This window comes from Uranotaenia lowii, chromosome 1 (assembly GCF_029784155.1).
Source record: "Uranotaenia lowii strain MFRU-FL chromosome 1, ASM2978415v1, whole genome shotgun sequence".
NCBI classification, from domain to species: domain Eukaryota; kingdom Metazoa; phylum Arthropoda; class Insecta; order Diptera; family Culicidae; genus Uranotaenia; species Uranotaenia lowii.
Genome location: NC_073691.1, coordinates 212640681 through 212666615, shown reverse-complemented (window position 1 = coordinate 212666615; position 25935 = coordinate 212640681). Strand labels below are relative to the sequence as shown.

The 25935-nt window shown below is 36.7% G+C and overlaps 2 protein-coding genes across 2 annotated transcripts in view; one reads left to right on the top strand and one right to left on the bottom strand.

The window, feature by feature from the left end:
- The first annotated feature begins 5830 nt into the window (after positions 1-5830).
- Positions 5831-25761, top strand: LOC129738373 (uncharacterized). The gene is made up of 11 exons (XM_055729555.1): positions 5831-6223; positions 6284-6340; positions 9871-10014; positions 10884-10910; positions 11064-11096; positions 11552-11595; positions 11659-11782; positions 12370-13157; positions 13217-13328; positions 24555-24682; positions 25567-25761. Exons 1-11 carry the CDS (start codon positions 6001-6003, stop codon positions 25759-25761), a joined length of 1875 nt encoding a protein of 624 aa, XP_055585530.1. The 5' UTR covers positions 5831-6000.
- Positions 25762-25780: 19 nt separating this feature from the next.
- The window catches only part of LOC129738372 (dynein axonemal heavy chain 10-like), a 30720-nt gene continuing 30565 nt past the window's right edge, over positions 25781-25935 (bottom strand). The window contains exon 28 of the mRNA XM_055729554.1: positions 25781-25888. Within this exon, the coding sequence (XP_055585529.1) occupies positions 25781-25888 (108 nt within the window). The remainder of the gene's footprint in view (positions 25889-25935) is intronic.

Here is a 25935-nt window from a genome sequence, read left to right as displayed (position 1 = left end):
GGCACCAAACCGCAGAAGCATATTCGAGGATCGATCGAACCAGACTGCAGTAAAGACTCTTCAGGCAGTAGATGTCCTTAAATTCCTTCGTCATGCGGAAAAGAAGACCCAGGCTTCTGGAGACTTTGTCAACGATATAGTTGGTGTGATTCTTAAAATCCAGCCGCGCGTCGAGGATCACACCAAGATCTTTCACGTGTTGAGCTCGAGAGATTGCATCGTTTCCTAGGAAATAAACGGCTGAGAGCGGGCGTCGTTTGCGGGAAAATGATATTACTACACATTTATCACGGTTTAAAGGTAGGCGATTGGCATCACACCAGGAGGCAAAGAGGTTAAACTGGTTCTGCAGGAAGTTCACATCCTCGGAGCCATTGATAGAGTAGTACAGTTTCAAGTCGTCGGCATACGCCAATTTTGGTCCATCGAGGAGTTGCAGCACGTCATTGAAGTAAATTAGGAATACTAACGGCCCTAAGTGACTTCCCTGAGGCACGCCTGATGAAGCTGAGAACTGCCTGGAAAAACAGTTACCCGTACGAACTGCCAATTTACGTCCCGTAAGGTAACTGCGGAACCAGCCAATGAGAGATCCACAAAATCCTAAACGCGCGAGCTTTCCGATGGCAATATCGTGGTTCACCTTGTCGAATGCGGCAGACAGATCGGTATAGATGGCATCAGTTTGGGATTTCTTTGCAAAACTTTCATGCACATACGAGGTAAAGGTTAGTAAGTTAGTTGTAGTTGAGCGTTGAGGCATAAATCCATGCTGGTCGTTGGAGAGGTTGTGCTTGCAGAACATGAAAATGGGATCTAAAACCACCAATTCGAAAAGTTTGGCAATAGCACACAGAGCTGAAATTCCTCGGTAATTATTAACATCTTTCCTATCTCCCGTTTTATGAACCGGGAACATGTAAGCTTCTTTCCACAGTGAGGGGAAGGTGGCCTGGTCGAGCGAAGCTTGGAAGATAAGCCTGATAGGAGTCAGCAAAGAAGGCATAAAACGCTTCAGGAAGGTAGCTGGTATCCCATCCGGGCCCGTAGAGAAGGAGTTTTTGAGCTTAGTGGCTGCTTTAGAGATGATTGTGTCCTCGACTGTTATACCGTTTGAAGAAAAGCCCAGTGGTGAAACACTCCTGATGGCGCGATTCAGTTGGTCGTCGGTTATTGAAGATGTATCAAAGATGCTCGAGAATTTATTGGCAAAGAGATCGCAGATTCCGGAGTCAGAGTTCGCCATGATGCCATCTAAGAACATGCAGGACGGTGTTCCAGGTTCATTCCGCTGATTTTTAACGTGATTCCAGAAGGATTTTGGGCTAGTCTTGAGATTTTGCTGAATTCGACGAAGATGGTTTTGATAGCTACGTTGGCAGGCTTTTTTATAGGCGGAGTTGAGTTTGCGATATTCTTCCTTGGTATGCGGCGATTTGTGCTTGTTGAAATTTCGAAGGGCACGCTTTTTTGTTGCTTTCAGTTGTCGTAAAGCTGCTGTAGCCCATTGAGTCCGAGGATTAGCATTGGCGGTGCGTTTCGGTACATGACGGTCGATTAAGTAGTTGAGGATGTGCGACAAAGTTTCGGCTGCAGCATTAGGGTTAGCTAGTTCGAGTTCGGATTCCCAGTCTATAGTGGCCAGTACGCGAGAAATGATATCGAAATCGGCGTTTTTATAGTCCAAGTAGAAGGGTGTGAGTTTATCAGCGGGGTTACACAATCTAGAGATATTAATTGTAACCAGTAAAGCCGGGTGATGTGGGCCTACTTTAACTAGCGGTGCCGGTGCTGATTCGATAGTTGGTAAACGGAATCCGTCATTGGCAAAGCAAAGATCAAGCATCCGGCCTTTCTCGTTTACAACACTGTTGATCTGACGTAAGGTTGCTGTACTCAAAGAGTCTAGAATAATGTTCGAGGAAGCCGAAAAAGTGGAGCGTTCAGGATCGGGATACAGGAAGCTAGCTTGGCTGGAACACCACTTTATACCTGGCATGTTAAAATCGCCTAAGACGATTATGTCATCTTCTGGAGCGCAGAAAGAGCTTATTTTAGAAATGCAACTAGAGAATGATTCAGCTAAGGTCACGTCTCTCGAGCGATCAGGAGGCAAATATAGTACGCCAACGTAAAGCTTCCGGTCGCCGAGTTCGATGCGGGACCACACCATCTCAAGATTATGCCAAGATTCATCATCGATTGGCATGGCTCTGAATTTGGACCTTACGGCGAGTAACACCCCACCACCTGTGGCCTTTCTGCTGTTACGGGAGCTTCGATCGCAGCGGAACACTGAATAATCGGATCCGAAGATCTGGTTGGAGAGAGTGTGATCGTTCAACCATGTTTCGGTAAAGGTGATAATATCGTAGCAGGAACATGAAGTAGCAAGCAGATAATCAGTCACGCAGGAATTGATACCACCGACATTCTGATAGTAGATGTTGATGAAATCAAGCGGTTCTGATGCCGATCTGGAGCCGTTGTCACTGAAATGGAGAATACCATCACACGGAGGAAGGCAGTCAGGAGCAGCGTACTTGCCTGGTAAAGCAGGCTGGAGAACCCCTACGCCACAGACGAACTCAGGGCCGGGACGACTGGTGACGCTGGCAGGAATCAGCTCGACTGAGTCGAAGGGCACAGGGGTCTCCGTGAGGCCCGATACGTTGCGTCCCGGTGATGAAAACTCAGTACCAGTACCAGTACCAGAACCTCCAAGGTGTGGTAAAAAATCGATGAATCTGTCGAAAGGCAGGAAAACATCAGGCGCAGGAAGCGCTCTCAAGATTGACGAATACTTGCCTGTAAGGGCAATCTGGGGAGCCTCATCACCACAGACGAACTCAGGGCCGGGACGACTGAAGACGCTGGCTGGAAACGGCGCGACTGAGACGAAGGGCTCCGAGGTCCCCAAAGTGCCAGATTTGTTGCGTCCCGGTGATGGAACCCGTAATGCGGCAGCAATAAGATCAAACTGGAGGATGTCGTCACAACAATCGAACTCAGGGCCGGAACGACTGAAGATATCGACGGGCTCGGAGGTCTCCGTAGTGCTGGCTTTGTTGCGCTCCGGAGAAGAAACCCTGGGAGACGCTGGCGGGTTCAGTTCGGACGAGAAACACGGAGATTTTATGATGAAACTAGAAGCATTTGATGTCGAGGCCATCGAAGGCCCGCTGTCAGAGAACGTTGAATCTACGGTTGTGGCGGTCAATGAAGCGGTGTGACTGGAGTTGTCGAACCACCTGGAGTTGACCTCATCGACGATCTGGGTGGCAGCGTGACAGCTGGTGTTATCGAGTTTTTTGTTCCCATATCCTCAAATTCCCGGAATAGAACCCCTGCTGGCCAAGTCCTCGGGGAAAGTGCCGCGTCCTTGAGCTTAGGATCCACACCAACTTTGAATGAAATGGACCTAAGCGTCGAGACGTTAACATCCTTGCGAACCAGGAGATGAACCTCGGCAGAATCGCATTGAAGACATTCCATGGCAAGCTCTTCGATGTCTTTAGCTCTGACATTGTTTTGTAGTCTCGCCAGATAAACCCAGAATTTTTTTTCGGGAGGAGCGACCGTTGCAATAGTTTTCACGGTGGCCTTTTTTGTACCCACACAAGGTGCCAGAGTCAGATTCTCGACTCGTCGTCTCTTATTCGTTGGAGTTGGAACGCTGGGCCAAGGGGAAGTGATACGGGGGGCAGGGTTGTTGTTGGTCTGCGATTTCAAACATTTATCCAGCTTTGAATTCGTCGCGGCTAATTCCAATTTCAGCTCCAATACCAAGGAAGCTTGACTTTTTCGAAGGTCTGCTATCAGTAACTCGTAGCAAGCCAAAGAGCGACGAAAGAAAGAGTGCTTCAGTAGTTCGCAACACTCGTCGCAAACCCATAGCAAATTTCTGTTGTCGGCCTTAGATTTTAGGTGCGATGAAAGCAACCCAGCGCATTTCAAGTGGAAAGCTAAACTGCATAGGCCTTGGCAAATGATGCTATCCGTGTTGCTTGTTGGCTTAGCGCACTTATCACAGGCCATTTCGTTTGATGACATGGACGTAACAAAACGAAAATGATATCCAATTCACGGTACCTTATCTTTTGACTAGAATCGAACAGTCCGATTTTATTTATTTATTTATTTATTTATTTATTTATTTATTTATTTATACTTGCAATTCAAGATACAATCTTATTAAACATTGCAATCGGCTTGTACTGGGGTGTGCAAAAAAATTTTTTTAATTACAGCAACTTAACTACTTAAGTTCAATGCAAAGCAAAACAAAATAAACAACGAAGCGGCGTGTAGAAACCGAACTTTCGGCGACGGATTCACGGCACGGAGAGGGCAGATCAGTGAATATTCCACTATGCGCGGCACTACCAGCACGAGAATGTAACACAGGACACGGACGGAACGGTTAAAACCAAAGAGTTCACGGTAAAAAAAACAGTAAAAACGGAGCACAGTAATTACACACCATAAACAATGAACTTTGACTTTGATGATCTCAACTAACTCGTACCTGACTGTGGCTCAAAATTTGTCCACGAAAATAAGAATCCCATTTTGTTGCTCTTGAATAGATTTTGAGACTGACAACTTCAAGGGAAATTACGCTAACTGAATTAGTTTTGAAGGAAAACTACTAGCATTTCAAAACATTAAAAAAATCAAGCCCATTTTTTTCAGTGCATTAGTGCAAAATGCACTAGTGAATTCGAAAAATGCACTGTATCGCCAACAGCTCAGCAACGTAAAACCATCGGATCCGGGGAATCGTCATCAAGCGCCCCACAACCTTCCGCGGCATCAGCAGCACCGGAAACAATGGTTGGCTGAGGAAAATTCGTTTTGGCGTGTTTGAAAATGCGGAAGCGCTCGCATGGTGGCATGGTTTGGTGGATATTTCCGGAGGTTGGGTTTGGCAGTCAGCAGCGAGGGACGAACGTGCCGTCAGGAAACAGCATCAGCTGGCAGAGAGAAATCGAAATAAGATTAGTTCACTAGCAGCGCAGAGTGGGAAGACTACGACGAACCAACGGCAGCAGCCCTTTGAGCGACGACTTTTCCTGGAACTTTCCCGTTTTTCATGCCTTTAAAATATATTCCATTAGCCGGCGAAAAGAAGCCAAAGACCGATTTCGGGGGAAAAAAGAACGGGAAGCAAATCAAACAGAATACGATTCCATTTTATACTATTTTGGCACTGCTGTCGGAATGTGATCGAACAAAAGTGCCACATATTTTTCGGTGGGACCAAGAAATGGGCTCAAAAGATACACGTGGGGGAGAAATTATTTGCTCAGTAAAATCAATGTTTAATTTTCGTGTTTCGACTGAATTTCATTAGAAATAAAACATTCGCTGCTGCTGTACTCCTTAAGCCTGAAGTTAGGCAATGAGTGTATGTCTCCTCGAGTGCTTTCAATTACATCGTAAATATTGGATTGCCACCATTATTGTTTGATTTTCATTTAATTTTAATCTCGTTTCTTTGATCGGGATTATTTATGGAATAGTCATAGCTGTAAAAGACCTATACTATATTAAAGTCAAGACACAATCTGGTACATCACGTTTGAATGAAAAAAAAGAAATTAAAGAATACAGCGCCTCTGGTGGCCATAACGATAACTCACTCGTAGACACGTGTTTTTCATCCAAAACATCCGACCCAAACGACCTTCCGGTTGCCACGCGTTCAACAGTTGAAGTAAACATTACCTATGCATTCAACATCGAAGCAGCCCGACTCGGGAAAACATTCCCCCTTCCTCCCTCAGGACCAACCTGTATAAATTTCATTGCCACAGGTCATCGCATGAATGAAGTCTGGTATCCTAAGAAACCGACCACCGTATCCTTGGCCACCGGGCTTGGTGTTGCGTTTGTTTACTTTGCAAAAGCATTCGCTTCAATTTTGCCGATATTTCTGGTTGATAAAAAGTTCGACAGTGAAATTTAAAGGTAAATTTTAACAGAAAAACCAACCCGATGGACTTCCGGGTTCAGTGGTTCCGGAACTACCTGTGCCAGGCATTGGGAGTTCAGGAGCCTCGATACATCGAATCGGTGCTAAGCGATCATCACGATTCGCTGATACAGTTTTTCGAGGAAGAAATCACCGACAACCGGGACGACCACAAGCGGCTGTTCTTCGCATGGCGAACCTTTTACGATCGACTGGTGGAGAAAACGGTCAAAGTGCTGGAACCAGGTATAGAAATTCATAAAACTTGAATGAAAATTTTATTTCAACTATTAATATGATTTCTAGTCGCACCGCCAGTCGAAGCAGAACCCCAAAAAGAGAAGAAAGGAAAGAAAGGAAAAAGTAAGTAGCTTCAAAGTGCGCCCACAAATTTTCAGGAAAATGTTACAAACGTTCGAAAATTGTTTTTTTAACAAACTTACCCTGTCCGATTAAAACTTAAAATTTCAAAATTTGAAATTTGAAATTTATATTAAAAACTTGTTCAAATTATTAACCTCACTCACTGCGAACTTTGAAACTCATCAAAAGCAGATTTAAATGAATGATGAGAAAAAATAACAAAAATGACAAAAATGACGAAAACGACGAAAATGACAAAAATGACAAAATTGGCAAAAATGACGAAAACGACGAAAATGACAAAAATGTCAAAATTGGCAAAAATGACAAAAATGACAAAAATGACAAAAATGACAAAAATGACAAAAATGACAAAAATGACAAAAATGACAAAAATGACAAAAATGACAAAAATGACAAAAATGACAAAAATGACAAAAATGACAAAAATGACAAAAATGACAAAAATGACAAAAATGACAAAAATGACAAAAATGACAAAAATGACAAAAATGACAAAAATGACAAAAATGACAAAAATGACAAAAATGACAAAAATGACAAAAATGACAAAAATGACAAAAATGACAAAAATGACAAAAATGACAAAAATGACAAAAATGACAAAAATGACAAAAATGACAAAAATGACAAAAATGACAAAAATGACAAAAATGACAAAAATGACAAAAATGACCAAAATGACAAAAATGACAAAAATGACAAAAATGACAAAAATGACAAAAATGACAAAAATGACAAAAATGACAAAAATGACAAAAATGACAAAAATGACAAAAATGACAAAAATGACAAAAATGACAAAAATGACAAAAATGACAAAAATGACAAAAATGACAAAAATGACAAAAATGACAAAAATGACAGAAAAGACAAAAATGACAAAAATGACAAAAATGACAAAAATGCCAAAAATGACAAAAATGACAAAAGTGACAAAAATGACAAAAATGACAAAAATGACAAAAATGACAAAAATGACAAAAATGACAAAAATGACAAAAATGACAAAAATGACAAAAATGACAAAAATGACAAAAATGACAAAAATGACAAAAATGACAAAAATGACAAAAATGACAAAAATGACAAAAATGACAAAAATGAAAAAAATGACAAAAATGACAAAAATGACAAAAATGACAAAAATGACAAAAATGACAAAAATGACAAAAATGACCAAAATGACCAAAATGACAAAAATGACAAAAATGACAAAAATGACAAAAATGACAAAAATGACAAAAATGACAAAAATGACAAAAATTACAAAAATTACAAAAATTACAAAAATTACAAAAATTACAAAAATTGCAAAAATTACAAAAATTACAAAAATTACAAAAATTACAAAAATTACAAAAATTACAAAAATGACAAAAATTACAAAAATTACAAAAATTACAAAAATGACAAAAATGACAAAAATGACAAAAATGACAAAAATGACAAAAATGACAAAAATGACAAAGATGACAAAAATGACAAAAGTGACAAAAATGACAAAAATGACAAAAATGACAAAAATGACAAAAATGACAAAAATGACAAAAATGACAAAAATGACAAAAATGACAAAAATGACAAAAATGACAAAAATGACAAAAATGACAAAAATGACAAAAATGACAAAAATGACAAAAATGACAAAAATGACAAAAATGACAAAAATGACAAAAATGACAAAAATGACAAAAATGACAAAAATGACAAAAATGACAAAAATGACAAAAATGACAAAAATGACAAAAATGACAAAAATGACAAAAATGACAAAAATGACAAAAATGACAAAAATGACAAAAATGACAAAAATGACAAAAATGACAAAAATGACAAAAATGACAAAAATGACAAAAATGACAAAAATGACAAAAATGACAAAAATGACAAAAATGACAAAAATGACAAAAATGACAAAAATGACAAAAATGACAAAAATGACAAAAATGACAAAAATGACAAAAATGACAAAAATGACAAAAATGACAAAAATGACAAAAATGACAAAAATGACAAAAATGACAAAAATGACAAAAATGACAAAAATGACAAAAATGACAAAAATGACAAAAATGACAAAAATGACAAAAATGACAAAAATGACAAAAATGACAAAAATGACAAAAATGACAAAAATGACAAAAATGACAAAAATGACAAAAATGACAAAAATGACAAAAATGACAAAAATGACAAAAATGACAAAAATGACAAAAATGACAAAAATGACAAAAATGACAAAAATGACAAAAATGACAAAAATGACAAAAATGACAAAAATGACAAAAATGACAAAAATGACAAAAATGACAAAAATGACAAAAATGACAAAAATGACAAAAATGACAAAAATGACAAAAATGACAAAAATGACAAAAATGACAAAAATGACAAAAATGACAAAAATGACAAAAATGACAAAAATGACAAAAATGACAAAAATGACAAAAATGACAAAAATGACAAAAATGACAAAAATGACAAAAATGACAAAAATGACAAAAATGACAAAAATGACAAAAATGACAAAAATGACAAAAATGACAAAAATGACAAAAATGACAAAAATGACAAAAATGACAAAAATGACAAAAATGACAAAAATGACAAAAATGACGAAAATGACGAAAATGACGAAAATGACAAAAATGTCAAAAATGACAAAAATGACAAAAATGACAAAAATGACAAAAATGACAAAAATGACAAAAATGACAAAAATGACAAAAATGACAAAAATTACAAAAATGACAAAAATGACACAAATGACAAAAATGATAAAAATAACAAAAATGACATAAATGACATAAATGACAAAAATGACACAAATGACACAAATGACACAAATGACACAAATGACAATGATTAACCAAAATTTGCAAAATAACCATTATTACCAAAATTGCCCAAATGATCGAGAAGATTAATAATTACCAAAATGCGCGCCTACTAAATAATCAAAACAACCAAATTTGTCAAGAGGTTTTAATTGGGTAGGAAAAAATCAAATTGTAAATTATTTCTTTAGGTTTAATGGGATTGGGACGAGCTTTAACGTTTTTCACCTAATTTATCTTCCGTTGATGATATTCTGATTGCCGTTGATTTTTTCCAAAAGCTTCCGTTTTATAACATTTCCTCAATGAAAATTCGGAGATGAGCAAAGAACATTTCTGTCATAGTTTATCTTTCTGACGAAGGAAAGTTCATGTTTCACATATCCGCAGTTTCTGCACTGTCTTAACTTCAGCTTGCTAGCTCATGTATTTAATTACGTCGGAAGCATAACAGCACACTTCATAAAGTGTTTCCAGCTCAAGCTGCATGGAAGTAGTTCATTGCCTTGCTTGAGTGAATAAAAAAGTTCCGGACATGACTCGACCGCAAAATACTCAAGCTCTAATACAATTTACACACTATTTTCTCATCTTAAAACAAAAAATTAAACAAACATGCCAACACACACACATACGCCTACACACACAACAAACTCGACAATGTCGCAGTAGCGTCGGCCACAGCCGGAGCCAAAAAAGCGGCATCTCGAGATGCAAAAGAGGACGACTCGGCGGATGCCAAACCGGATCCGGAAACGGGCGCTGGCGGAGGAGGCGGTGGTTTTGTAGATAACCCGGAGGCAGCACGTTCTGGTAAGTTAATTTGATTTATTTACAGTTTTTTTTTTTTTTTGCGAGAGCTCCTGGCCGCGGGCATATGAGAACATACACACGTTGATACACAGGAGAGGACATGAGAAAAAAATCAAAAGATGATAGTCATTTTAGAAGAGACTTTTTGTCTAGTGCTTCCGGAAGAAAAGACCAAAAATGCCGAAAGTTACATGCGAAAGTGAAGCAAATCTTCATTATATAACATTTTAATCCAATCAAGAAAAATAAATCTCGACTTGCAACCTTCCAGAATAAAAACTAACATAATTCTCAGACTCGGGACTAGCCAACCTATTCTTTTCAAAATGAAAAAAAAACTTAACAGGCAGTAAGTGTGAATGAGCAAAACTACAAGAAAACCAGAAATATGACACTCAGAACAATGGCGCTTATAAAATTTTAGGAACAAAACGCCATAATCCTATAGCGAAAATATTCCGGAAAATATGCAAACACCCTTCCAACTGCCAGGGTCCTCCCTTAGGTATCATGTTCTGAGGGCATCCATGGGGCTCTTCTGTTGGAGTGATTTAAATTTGAATTTTAAATCATTCGCTTTTGGAAAATTTTGCAGCATGGAGACCGGGATGCTAGCTCGCGCCCCATGGTTGGCTGGATTCGACTGTTAGTTCTGTTTTGGAATTTGCATTTTTTCATTTTCATTTACCCCCACCAAACCTAAAGCTACTTTTGCTGGCAACGGCGGTGGCGACGACGCGATTTCAATGTTATTCCTCGAGCCTGCCACCAGAAACGGAGAAATTTTATTAACGGCCAAAGCCTAGCGTTATTGTTATTTTAATATATTTCTATTTTGTAATTTTACTCTTCCCCCCCTTCACAAAAAGGTCATGCCGATGGTATGGAGGACGCGGGTAAGTAAATTTCATTGTCGGTGGGTGATTGTCGTCAAATTATTCAGTTCTTTTATTAAATTTTAATCACTTTGGTTTGAAAGATTATTTTTTAGAGTTTCTCCATGTTTTGATCCGATAATAGTCTGATCTTATTTTTCTTATTTTCTACAGAAAAAGGCAAAAAAGGCAAGAAGAAAAAGAAAGGTAAGTAATCTTTTAACATTTTAAAGGAAATTGATAAATTGATGATGTTGAAAAAACTAGCATCTACTTAGAAAATTTAAAAATTTAAATGAACAGAACCAACGCGGAAAACAGAGTTTGTAATTAGCACGTATTTTTTTCTAACAAGACTCATTAAAGTTTCTCCCCTATCCCGCCTACGAGATTAAAACTGTCATAACAATAGAAGAAACTCGATGGCGGGACATTGTCAATTCCGATGAAAAAGAAATCAGACTAGAAGAAAAAAGTAACAGTTGTTGCACATTCTCTGCTCTTCGTCTTTATGTTAGCTGCAATTATTGCGTTAGACTTCCATTTTTAACTAGTTTCCCTGGTGTTGTACTAATTTTATAATTCTTTGCTCACCCTCGTTTGCCGGTTGAAAATAAAAACAAATTAAAAACGGCTGACCCTTCCCGACGATGTTCAATTAGATGCGGACGAGCCGGAAGTGGAACCGGAGATGGTTGAAGTTACCGTAAGTAGAAAATTAACCGTTTAACTTTCTAAACAATATTTAATTGATTTTTTTTTTCGACAGAAAATTGTTTCCACCTACGTTAAAACGCCAATCGTTCACGTATGTTTTGGTTTTGTACCAGAAGATGAGCTAGATCCATCACTGAAATATGCATATGTTGTGCGGAAGTTGCGATCTCCTATCGGTGAGTGTATTTTTCGATGTTAACCCGTGTGTAGAAATAGATTATGACGGGTGAGTCATAAGTAGTGGGATTGTTGTCGAGGGTTTACAAATAAGATGAAAATCTTTTTATTATTTTGATCTCAACTTTGTGGACTGGTCTCATGTTTTCTCTTTTTCACGATGAAGATGGTGAAACACAGCCTTTCATAAAGCCTTTTAACACGTTCGTCGCCACGCTCATTTTGGTAGTTTTACTAGCCGGGCCCAATGAAATTTTCAGAGAGAGAAAGCAAAGGGTGAGAACTCCCATATTTGAAACGTGCGGCGAAGCTGAGTGGTAAACTCAAGTAAGAGAGCGTCACATGCTTTTTTATGTGACGGGGGCCCCCCAGGAAATACACCCGTCACCCGAATATGGGTGCCGTGGCGATGAACGTGTTAACACACATTGCTCTCTTTTCTTTGAGAATTAGCGCTCACTTTTCTACTTCTGTTCTTACTTTTTTTTCATTGATTTCAATTCTTCTATTGCTTCTTATCTATACTTGATGCGATCAGGTCAGCGTCGTGCAGGTTATACGTTAAAATTTGTTATCCTCTCAACAGCTCCGTTTGAAAACTACAAGGATTGTTTCGCGGAGATGCCCCAGAATGTCATCTTCGGGTGCATGAAGGGAGCTCTCATTGACCACGTGCAGGAAATGATGGAGCGTATCTACAAACCCAGCGTCCAGCATCAATTTCGAGAACCGGACGTGGAACGGCCGAAACCAGAGAAGGACACTGAAGCTGACGAAGAGAATGTGCGTATAGAAAGTCGATCCAGTGTGCAGCTGGTGGATTACACAAAACCATCTGACTTCCGAATGAAAGCATTGCGTCGTCGAAGCAGCGGTTTTCGGCGAAGCAAAGACCTTGATTCGAACGTTGAGTTAGGGAGTCAATCATTGAGTGAAACTCCCAGTAGTGAGTCGAATCTCACCCAAACGAAAGCCTCAGAGACTACACTGGAGAGTGAACCACTGAAAGAGACACCATCGGAGAAGTGGGAGAACTTACTCATAGCTGCAAATATAAAAATCGAAACTGAGAAGGAAAAGTTGAGGAACGTTCCTCCACCGACAGGGCCAATGAAAGAGAATTTGACCCAAAATTTGAACCAATTTGTCGACGTACTGGAGTGGACCATGGGCCATGTGCAATATGATTTCGGAATGCCAACCCAGTATAATGTTCCGGGTCAGGAAAACATAACCATAGACGAGGATAAGATAAAGATTAAAGTTGATATACATAAAACGACGGTTGAGGAGCTAACACCATTGCAAAAAGAAGAAATCGTTGAAGGATGGTCTATCTATATTCGCAAAGTTCTCCGAGAATCTATGGAAAGGGTTAGTTGGATTCGGTTGAAATAAGATTATATTTGATTTCACGCACTTATACTTTGCAGGAACCGGCAGAAAACACTCCAATGGCTGAGTACGAACTGTGGCTGGGACGGGAATTAGAATACAACTCCATCATCGAACAACTGAAATCACCGTTCGTTATTGAAGTTTTCGGTAAGTGAAATTCTAGTCATAAGTTTGTTTTTAAACACGTGAAATTACTTTCTATACCTTCATTAACGGTGTTTAAAATTGAATCGGCTGCTCTTCTCATCATGTCGTTGAAAAAAGCAAAAATCTTTGTCCCCTTTCCAAAAACTAACCTCTCTCAAATTTTGCAATCCTCTAGAAGAGCATCCGCATCTGCCATGAGCTGTGAAATTGTTGAAGTGGGTTTTCACTCGAATTTCAACAGCCCGGCCGACCGCGAGCCAACATCCGTAAGCGACTAGACCCCGGAGCCATTACGGGAACGCACTCAATAGGCGGCGGAACCGCTTTCGGATCGCTCAGTTCTCAGTTTAGTTGATATGCCGGTGTATGCCTACCTGATTAAACGGGGGAGAAATAATAAACAAATAGATAGAACGGACGGGTGCCAACAGATAGTGGTCGTACCTGGTCTAGGTCGATAGTCGGGTTACCGGTTTAGGACGTTTGCAATCGGCAAAAGTGTGAATGCGTTTTCGGCGAGGCGTACTTCCAAATGCGGTTAGAAGTTTAGCGCGTAGTATGGTGGACTGGCACGCGGAAATTGCGATTTTGAACTGGTCTTTTCGAGGGCTCTTGGCAATGATGAAAATAGGTTTTGTAGATGAAGGGATCAAATGCGGTCCGTCGAGAAAAGATATTTTGTTTGAAGATCACGGGACAGTTTCAAAGAATATTTTAAAATAAAATAAAACTTTCCATAATGTTTATTTTTACTGATATTTATGTATAAAATTGGTCAAGTTCAGTTTTTTTTTGTAGCTGCAGGATAGCACTTTAGCGTTTATGTTTGTTGAAGTTTGCAAAGTTTATCGATCATGAATAATTTTGATGTGCCCACCTTATTGAAAAAAAAACACTCATCCGAGAATCGAACTTTAGCCCTCAGAGGTCTCTATTCACATCGTACCACTAGATCAATTTTAAAGTGTGCTTCAATCGGTAACCACGTTTGAGTTTCAACCAATTATATAAGAGTTAGAAGTCTTCCATAGCGGAGCTGAAAATTAGCAGAGCATTCTAATTTGTTAGCTGAATCAAAATTTAGCGACAAAATTAAATCTGTAACAAAAAACAATAGCGGACTTATTGGGCGCTTTTTCGCCATAATCTGCAGACAGTAAACGTGCGGAATGAAGTTATCGAAATCCCCTTGTGTAGGTTTTAAATGAAAGAATAAAGTCCGCACCCACAAATCAGACTTAGCTCCAATAACGAACGTCCTTGAAAGTGGATTTATCGGACAAAGATTCTATGCCAGACTGGCATCAACAAGTACTAAATATGTACTGACATTTTCCTCCCAGCGCAACTGCATTGCAAATGTCTGAAAGTATCCAAATAAAACATATCCCATATACCATCACAAGACAAAGCAGGATGGAAACAATCAGCCAGCAAGGATATAGTCGAATGATGATGTACCGCACGTTGTGTGTGTATGTAAACCGGCATTAGGAAAAAAAAAAACATTCTTTATTTCCAACCGAACGGCACAAACCACCAGCCAAGATGAGCTGTGCATGTGTATGTAAACCTGCCGGCAATAGAGAACAGTTTCTAGTTTCCCATTCCCATCCCATTTCTTGCTATTTTTACCCCTTTCCAATCAAAGACAAGTAATGATGAAAAAAAGCAGTTGCCAACTGTTTTTCAGAAATGTCTGGAAGATTTTGAAAAAAATGTCTAGAAAAGTCTGAATGGTGAACTTACAGGCGACGACATTTTGCAACGAAAATGTTTGTTGGTAATTGATGGTGGAAGAGGGAGTATGACAGTAAACTTTCGTTTGCTAACCGATTCAGATGGTGCACTGGTAAGATAGATATCGGACTATCCAATCCAATAGGTTTAAAATCTCACAGAAAGTACGTCTCGGTGGTCGAGTGGTTAGCGTGGTAAGACGGTAATCGCTGGTCCACTGATGGCATGGGTTCGATTCCCATCCAGCGATGGAAAAAAATCGCTTCTAACGATTTTGAGCAGCGAACGACCAACGTTCGGACTCGTTCCAATTGCTGCTGGCAGACGACGCCGTGTGTTCTGCTTATGTTGCATGGAGAGATCTCAGAGAGCGACGAGTGACCAGAGATTCGAAGATGCAAGAACAGAAAAAATCCTGTTGCGTGCACTCGCAACGCTATCCCATATCTTCTATATGGCTTGTTGCGTGTGGTTACGACAAGCTACGAATCTCGAAGGATACAACTCCCGAATCTCCCCGATCACGGTGTGTTACAACTTGCGATCGGATCGAATCATGGTGTTCATAATCATGATTTTTTGAATGATTCTGCTCTGTTGTATGTTGCTTGGTCGTTCGTTCGTTAGTAGTTGGAATCGATTCGTTCGCAATTATTTAGAAAGATAGCGACATGGAGTGATATTGCTGTACTGTTGAAAAAAAAAATCCCTCCGATTGTGGGTGGGGCAGTTTCTGTTTTATGACCATAGCAACAGGTCAAAATATGACCCATTCCAAGCGCCTCTCAACTTGAGAACCTATTTTTATTTTTCATTATTTAAAAATAATTTGTACAGCATTAGAATGGCTATTTCTTGAGCTTCCCCAAGCAACCAAAAGTTCGAATATCACTTAAGGAACGAACTAATAAGTTCATATATAGCTGTACAAAAGTTCTGTGGAACTTTTTTGCTGTTCAAAATGCTTTTTCGAGGTCCATGGAACTTCATTCTTTATCAAGTTCAGCCAATACTCAAAAAAAGCTTTAAAGTACTGTTTTGGTTTCTGTTTCTACTTTTTGGGAACTTTAAAGTTTGTATGAAGAAAAACAATCTACTTGTTACGTACATCTCATTTTTTTCAAAATCAAGTAGCTATCAAAGGGTTGCAAGTCTTTTTGTACAGCTCAATAGTTCGTAAAAAGTCTCTGTTGTACTATTTTGTAAACTTGAAAGTTTTTAATTAGTTCCAACGGGCGTTCAAAAGCAACGGTCAGAAATTTAAATTTTGTTTTTTTCCAAGTTGAATACTAACTGGTTTGATTAAATTTTATTGGAAATTAAGTGCATTTTATATTGATACCTCCCGTGAAGTGATGAAGAGTTGTAAAAATGTGAAAAGACTTGAATCCAAAGTTCGTGATTTGAAAGGGCCAGTGCTACGCCACCCGGATCTATCCTGGCCTATTTTTCAGCTAGGCGGGCGTTCAATTTGGAAGAAGCGCCTCATGTGTACCCATAAGCTAAGTGGATTTATTGTTCAATTTATTTCCAGTTGTACGAGGAGATTGATAGATGTTTCAATTTTTAAAATATGTATTTTAGATTATTTTCTCCATCAATATTTTGCACCTGTATTGAAATATTTCACTTCGTTAAACTTCACATCCGACTGATCCAACCTTTTCATAAATCTTGTATACATGTTAACCCAAGAAAAGCCGTATGGTGAAAGTTCCTTCCTTTGAGCTTTGAGTGTTGCTGGAATGGCTACGTATTCTCTCAAAAATTTATGAGCATTGCTATTGAAATAACCAAATAACTGAAACCATATTTTTCTCACCCGCTAATTCGACAAGTAGGTTTTTTTTTTTCAAAATTATTAAGCGACAATGTATGATGGATAGTGAACTGATTCAATTTTATCTCATAAAATGATCTCAAATTATGATGAGTGCAATGTAGTAATACAATGTAGTATTAGGAAGCTTCGTAGATTGCAAAAAATAGCTCGAGATTGATTGAAAATGCTAATTTTATCAAATTATTCACAATTTCAAGCGTTCCTAGTTGAATTAGAGACTTGTTTTAATTGTGAGATTAAAATTAAATTATGATTATGAAATTTTTACCTTTGACAAAATCGAGATGAATGATACCGCAGCAATCGAAATGATTCCATTTTTAGCATATTATCTTTTGTTAAATCTACAACAATAAGACATTGGTACAAGGAAAGTAAAAGATTGTTTCATGATTGATAAAGTTAAAACAAAGTAATGATTATATTAGCCTGTAAAGGTTTTTTGTACTTCTTTGAAAAAATCTATCATAAATAAGAAACATCAGATTTATTTATTGGTCAATGCTATGCATTATGATTTATCAAAAAAGTAATTATTGGTTAAACAATTTTTTTCTTGTTTTGTAAAAAAATAATTTAAAATATAAAAAATCGTTTGAAAACAAATCCAATAAAAAAAGGATTGGTTGAATAATGATAATAAATAAGGAATTTCAAGTAGGGAAAGATGTTCAGTACAATTTTTTTTTTGGTTTTTGTTGAAAATAACATGAAACACAATACATTTGAATTATAAATATTTAACATTCCTTTAGAATCCACAGAAATAACAGTTTATTTAGATCTTTACACTTGTCAAAAGTGTCTCCTGCTCATATCCTTTCAACCCATCCCAGAAAAATTATTTGCTAGGATGCAGAGGTAACCTCGGTCCTAAAGCGCAAAGTTATATCTTTCATCCCTTTCTAAATTTTTCCCAACTATCTATTGACTACTAGGACGTGGCCGGCGCCGTTATTGATGATCAAAGAGAGAGCATCAGTTTTGTACAATGAGAATGAACTACTAATCCCAAGTACCATTCTTTTGACCTTTGTACAAAACTGATGGCCTCGGTCAATCACGGAGTAGCAACCATTGGCGATGTGGAATCATTTCTACTGAGCCACGCCTGCGATCATGGTGTTCGAAATGCATAAATAGAAATGATATTAATCAAGATATATTCGTAAGATCCAATTAATTTAAAAAGTCAGAAACATGGATAAAACAAGAATTAAAAAATCTTTTCAAATCTAATGATGAGGCATTTCGGATTCAATGATTAAAGGTGGATGTGAGTAGTCAATCAAGCTAAGCTAAGCTAAGTTCCAACGGGCGTTCAAAAGCAACTTCGTATTATAGAAACTTTTAAGTAGATTTAAAGGCTAAAATCTACTTTTTTCGAACTTCAACACGTGTTTGCATAAATAAACACATCGTTACTTGGGAAACAACTATATGAAGTACACATTAAGTTCCGGAAGAACTTTTTAACAGCTTGAAAGTGGGAATTATGTAGAAATAAAGAACCTGAAAGTCGTTTTAAAGAAAATCATCACATCGAGTAAAATCGTTGCCTACTCATGATGTTCATATAGGGCAACAAGTATGGATCTCAACTTTCAAGCGGTGAGCTCGGATTCGAGGCTTGGTAAGAACATGTTTTTTAAATGTAATGTGAGTTAGTAACAAATATAGTTGATTAATATGAATCAAAATAGCAGACTTGAGAAGGCAATTGAAGGAGCGGAAGAGTAATTTTTTCGATTTTTTATGCTGCTTATAAAGTGGATTTTGAAGCTGGTTAGAAGTTGTTTGGCGATTTATGCGAACTTTTTTTCAACTTTAAAGTTCGTTTAACTACTTAAAAATTGAGCTGAAAAGAAGTTGTATTAGCATACTCGATTAAGCTGATTAAACCTGATATAGGAATGTTATCCGAACTTTTGGTTGCTTGGGTCATTTCCCATTATAAAATAGTTACCTTTTTTTAGAATTGAGTTTTTTGTTGTTGAAATTTAAGAACTTTAGTATGAAAATTAACTGATTTCAACAATTACTCTTTATTTCAAACAAAACTTTGTCAAAAAACTAGCTAAGGTACACCGGGGTAAGTGGGGACGGTGGCTATTAAAACAATACTGAGAACTATTTTTTCAAACTTTTAATGCAGAATGTTAAATTTACTTGTAATCTATCCAATAACTGTAAAAGAGATACGGTTCCGACAATTGCGAATGTTTACGGTGACTTTTTGTAAATTTTCTATTTTCAACTACAATGTGAAGTTGATGTGCATCTTTTTCAACGCAAGTTTCTCGTAAACTAGCTGACTCTGGACGAAAAACTCTATATTGACACAATCCTTACATTCGAAACAACCAGTTAGGAAAAGGAACGACGGTTAAAAATTGAGAAAAAAGGGTTTATTTGCAAAAATCTAAAATTTTGTCACCAAACCCTACCTGGGGTAAGTGTGGACGGCTTTATACATACTTGATGTTTACACATTTTTTCAATTTTCTGTCCTTCATTCAATACAATTTAGCTATATTAAGCATTCAGATCATGAAAAGTTGGTAAAAGTACTTGGTTTTTCTAAAATAAGTATATATTTTCGATAATATCGGGTTACACACAATAATCATTGAAAGATGCCATATTAATATTACCATGAACTTTTCTCAAAATTTCGGACGGTTCGAGCAATAAAGTAACGTATTCAACCAAAAAAAACACAAATTTGTTGAAAATTTCCTTAGAAATCAAAAGGAAAATTTACCGTTCCCACTTACCCCATAAAGCGGGGTAAGTGAAGACGCCAGCAGTCCATAACGATTTACGTGAAAACTTTTTTCGCTTTGTAACTATCAAGCTCATCTCTTCAGCATTTGTGAACAACATGTTCTTCATCACATTGAACGCGATTTTATCAAAATTGACCCACTGCTAATTTTTTAATGATTTTTTAAAGCTGAACTATACGAAAAACCGTCCCCACTTACCCCGGTGTACCTTATATAAAAAATTGCAAAATGATTGTAAAAAGACATTTTGAAACATGATATTAGATTAAGAATAACCACAGCAACTTCACGTTCTAGAACCGGTGATAAAGGTATGTATTTTAAAGCGTTGTGACTGCAGATAGTTATCTGTGGCTTGAATAAAAATCTTGCAAAAAGATCATGATCTTCTATATTAGAATGAAAAACCGCGCTAATAGCTTCTATTACTTGCTGACATTATGTTCAAACAAAATAACTAAGTATCCATGGATTAAATGCAAACAAATTCAAAAATTTTTATACATGGTAAATTTTATAGATAAATTTTTTACTTCGAACAAATTCATAAGACTTTGATGGAAAATAAATTTCTCATATTTTTTTTTTTTGTTTTACTGTCCATTATTGAAACTTCAAACTCAAAGAATATTACTAGAAAATCCAAATCGAGCCCCGTATTCACATTAAATCCCACGGAGAGACTTTTGAAGGTATAACAAAACAATAAAATGAAGGCACTAGCACAGGGTTCCATGCTAAATTAGGGCCAGAGTATATTATGGAAACCTAAAGTTTGTATAGAATTACGTGGATTTTGTTCGGAAAGAACAAAAAAAAACAGTTTTTCACCAATAAATTTGAGCTTTATCAACCGATTTGTCTTTTAACCTGAATGTTTTAAGCTTTAATTATGACAATATTTCATCTGAAGAACGCATTTCGATTAGAGTTATCATAAAACAGTTATTAAGCTTTTAGATAGGTATATGAGCGTCTAATTTCGAACACACTATCTTTTTTTACCATAACCCTTATCGAAATGGGGCCTTGAGATACTACAGAGATTCGTTGATTATAATGAATCGATACTTTTCTGAAATTTTCATTAAAATTTGATCGGAGAGAAGAGCAGAAAAATGCGGTTTTATTAAAAAACTGAAAAGTGGAAAAAGTTACGCGTTGTGACGTTACGATTTCTTTTGCAAAAATTTGGATAACTATTTGTTCAAGAAAAATTCTTTTGATTTCATATTGTAGCAAATTAAATTCTTAACATAGAGGTATGTTTTTCTTTAATGTGTGATATGAACGTTGCAAACGTTGTGACCACATGCTAAAATGGGTCATATTTAAAAAATTCAACAAAATGCTCAAAATGTAGAATGAAATAAAAACTGACAAAACTTCCATAATTGACAAAATTAACATAATCGTCAAAATTTGAAGAAAAAAATTCAAGTATTTCAAAAGACAAAATAGACAAATTGATATTTTTTTCAAAGTTTACAAAGTTACAAAATTGACCCAATTGTGAAAATTGACAACAATTTTAAAAATGACAAAAATATTAGAACTTAAAAATGACCATAAATTAAGAAATCATCAGAATGACCAAATTAATTAGTTGAATAAATTTGAAAAAAAAAATTGACAAAATAAACTGCTTTGATAATACATATTGGCCGATTTCGCAAAATGGAATCAATTGAAAAAAAAATACAAAAGTAAACAAACTGACTAAATTGACAGCATTGATAAAATAGAGGAAATATAACCTATTGAAAAAATTTAAAAAATTCACAACATTGGCAAACTTGGTAAACCAATAAAATAGACAAAATATTAAATTAAATTGAGATACAGTGAAGCAAAGCAATGAATGGATTTTTTGTCTGAATTTTTTTTAACCAAATTTTCTGAAATAGCGGTCAAAATTTCCGTTGAACCCTCGCCCATTTATGCACCTTAGTATAAATTTGTTCTTAACAATTACAATTATTGTAAAATCAGTTTAATACAATAAGCCTGTGTGTGTTTGCATTTTTTAATGTGTTTCTTTTTTGGTACTCTTTTCAAAGCCAGCTTCGGCTTATTTACGAAAACATATTGAACCAGTTTTTAAATGTTGAGAAACAAGAATAAATTACGTACCCAATAAATCTAACATTATACATATTGAAAACATTCTATAGCAAGTGGAACGACTACAAACTACGAATAAAATAAAAAAACGACATCAGTGTTAACGGAAACTTTGCAAACGGCATGGGAAGATTTAAAAAGTTCCAAACAAATTTCTCATAGAACAACGCCCGTGCGTATGTTTTTTTTGTATCTATCCATACCCGGGCGGTTGGGTAACTCGAGAGCAAAACAAATCCTAGCCATCCTACCTAACCAACAAGTGCCGAACTTTGGGAGTGGTTGCAACAAGATGTAGGTAAATCCCAAAGTGTACAAGTCTCGAGTTTCCCCGATCACGGTGTGTTACAACTTGCGATCGGGTCCAATCGTGTGCAACTCACTCACTCTACGCGAGCGACGCGTAGGTACGTAGGAATTTATTCAAGTCCGAGCATAGAGAGTAGCATCCTTCTCGGAGCTACATCACTCCCAAAATGTTGCATGTAGGTATTCAACCATCATCATGCCAACTCGATTCAGCTGCCGACGGGATTGAGTTCGCTCTTGGTTTGTAACATACCGAGATCTTGCGACGTTGCGACTAAACGTTGATCGAATCGAAATCATTTCGTTTCCATCGCTGTTCCCATCTCGGTACTGGGTGTTAAATGTTAATCTTAAGTTGTCCGCGTCATTTATTCAGTCTGTAAAGCCTAAATCGGCTAAGACGGTGTATGTCTTTTTTTTTTCAAAGTTTTTATTGTTTTGCTTGAATGCATCATTTTCCTTGTGAGCTTGAATCTTTATGCCAGTAGAGCTTTTTCAATCTTATCATCTTTGGCACTTTTGAACGCATTTTCGGCTCAGAGATTTGCTAAATAAGGCATTGGATTTTTGCAACCTCTTCTATGGGTGTGCTTAACAATATATCACACAAAGCAACAAAATTCACATTTCTCCGAGATGAAAACTGAAAACTGAAGAACTGATTCTGACTAATGTGGGGGCGTGTATTACAAATATGCTAATTTTTTTTTCTAGCAGCTCTCGTTCATTAAATATTTTTGAAAATGGATAAAAAATCATTTAATCAATTTGTACACTTTTTTGGCAAAGATTTGGAAGTTAAAGGTTTTAATTCAATGATTAACTTACACGAAGATTGCGAGTAATTTGCACTTAAAAAAATTCTAGAAGATTTTTTTTTGTTTGTTATTCGCACTTTAGCAGAATACGGCAATTTTGACAAAATTTCAACTTCATCTTTAATTTTGTTCTGAAGATTCTGCATATAAATAATTTTAAACAGCAAACCAAACAAAAATACTTTCAGCTGAACTTCTCCTTACGATTGAATACAAGTTCTTTTATCAACAAAAAAGTTATCATTAATTATTTTATATTTCATAATCAAAATTCTGTGCACAAAGTTTTAAAAATTGGAATAAAGATATTTGGAGAAAACAAATACCTGGAAATGGATCCATATCTTATTCAATATTTGTGATTTGAACCAGGTTTGTGTTTTTAATGAAATTGTTACATTAATATGCTGATTTTGAATATTAAACAAAAATTCGAGCTGATTTTCAATCTCAATTTTGAATTTTAATTCCTAGACTGAATTTTGCATTTTGAACTAAAATAAAAATTTGGATATAAATTGCAGATAAGATTTTCTATGAATTAAGAAACATTATGCGAAAATTTTATCAAAAATATATTCTTTGAATTCTGAATTTATGGTTTTCAATTATTATATTTTTTGATAATTTTTTCGTAAAAACATTATGAACATTTTTTGTGTTTCAATTCTTCACAAGAATTCAGGATAAATTTTTTAATCCAAACCTTAAAATTGGTTTTAATATGAAAAATGGAATATGAATATTTTTTTTGTCTGAAATGCAAACCCAGGCTATTCTATCATAAAACTTTTGTTAATCCGGGCATATTTTTTAATTTTTCTTAAACTCCGGCTAATATCCAGGCATGTTTTGAATTTATTCCATCAACATCAAGAAGAACACTTGAATACTTCATAAATTGTTTTTTTAATCAAACCACATCCGCCAATTTAAAATCATCATTCCAAAAAATCTTTCATGTTTAATTTTACAAAATTTGACAATAATTCAAAATTCTAATGACTAAATTAGAATTTTTGTTCGTTTTTGCAAATGAAGTGAAATAATCTGGACAAATCTGGAGCATTTCGCTTGGAATGCTTGGAACCTCAGGGGACGTTTAACCCCCACATATTGCTATTAAAATTCAGTTTTCTGCTTCTTGTGTAATCATAAATCGACCAGCCTCGATGGCTTTATAAGAGTCTAAATGATATGGTAAAATGAACAAATGAGATATATAATGAAATGATTTGAATTGGTAGAGCTGTAAACATTAACTCGATATTTTCGAAATCAAGTTTATGGCGTTCAGTTCGGTCTGGTCGAATCCCGATCATATATCTCTGAATTTATAATATCTAGGCAAAATGTGAATCCTTGATTGAATGGATTCAAAATCGGTTATTGTTTTCATATAGGTTTGTTGGTTCATCAGTTATCAAAAATCGACTTAACTCCAAATCTATAAATTGGAAAATTTCCACACGCAATATGACCAAAACAAAATCTTCTAAAAACAGTTGTGGAAACATAGGCATCAAAAATGCTGTTTCCTAGTGTTATCTGTAACGTGCTTAGTAATAATGTCATGTTTTTTTCTACTTTCAATTTCCATCAGATTCCCTTAAAGACAGCGAAAGTCCAATAATGAAAGCCTGGCCGAGTCACTTCAAGGATCTCAAGGAAGCCCTCTGCCTGGCCAAGGACAACGTAGAACATCTAGCAATGCTGCAAAAGTATCTATTGGTAAGCTATACCGGTGTCGGTGTGGGTGTGCTGCTAAAACTTTAGTCTTTGCCAAAATGCTGCTCCCAAACCAAACGGGGCAAATTTGCTAATCATCATCGTAAATTTTGCCGCAATTTCGTTTGACCGTAAAGTAGATGGGTTTGCCTGAGAGTTTGTTACCGATGAGGGAGTTGAAAAGCTATACCCATTCTGGTTTGGCAACAATGGCCATGATAACGATTGCAGTTTTGCACAACTTCTGCATCTCCCCACTGGAAAGAGTAAACCCAGCCGGGCTAACAGAGCGAACTAAACAACAGAAAAAATAGTTCAAATGATGATAGTTTCAATTCAACTTCTAAAGCCCTTTTCTCGGTGTTCTGCCATTGTGGGGCAAAATTGAAGGGAAAGGATTTTGAAAGTCTTCTCAATTCCCCCGAATGGCCAAACGCATTAGTTTCAATTGAAGCGATTGCAAAATCTGCTGAATTGGAGGAAGAGAGTTTAGATTACGGAAAATATTACTGCTAGAGGATTACCATGGCGTTATTGGTTAGCTATTCTGGGAAAAGAGGGATCAATTCTGATGTATGACGTAAAAGTCTTCATCGACGTAACACTTTTCCATGGCGATGATAGTCGCCCGAAAGTTGGTCATTCGGAAGTCTCATTGAACGGAATAATCGAAAGAGAAAGTTTACCATCCTAATTTAATTTCTGATAAATTAACATCTCATGTCAGCAGCTATCCACACCCGACCCAACAAACCCGGGAACGTTCATTAGCCACATGGATGGATAGCGAACGTTTCCCAACACTTTGCTTCGGCTGATATCCGAAAAATGTTCGAAAATTACTTTTTATGTCATTATCATCAGCCATGTTCTTTCCCTTTCAACAGAAAATCAAAAACGACGAAGACTTCAACTTCATCCTATCCATTATTCCGAACGTAACGATCATCCTGCGGCACATTTGGACCATGTCGAACTACTACAGCAAGGACCAGAATATGCTGATCCTTTTGGGCCAGATATCCTACGTGTTTGCGGAGAAAGTTAAAATACTAATTAATGTTGACACCATTTTCAAGTAAGTCACACTTAATTTAGCTTCTAGTCGGCTGGTTGATGGCAACCTAACAGCAGCTCCCGTTGGATGGCTGGCTGGTTTGCTGATTCCGGCTGCCGGAGCAGCATTCTAACCTTGTCTAATTCTGCTATCTGCTTCGGGAGGACAAGGGTTAGCCGTTGTCATCCACCAGTAGCCA

Coding starts and splice junctions, on each gene's coding strand:
- LOC129738373 (XM_055729555.1), top strand. CDS start 6,001: ATGGACTTCCGGGTTCAGTGGTTCCGGAACTACCTGTGCCAGGCATTG. Junction 13,158..13,216: donor TCCGAGAATCTATGGAAAGG/GTTAGTTGGATT, acceptor TATACTTTGCAG/GAACCGGCAGAAAACACTCC. Junction 13,329..24,554: donor GTTCGTTATTGAAGTTTTCG/GTAAGTGAAATT, acceptor AATTTCCATCAG/ATTCCCTTAAAGACAGCGAA.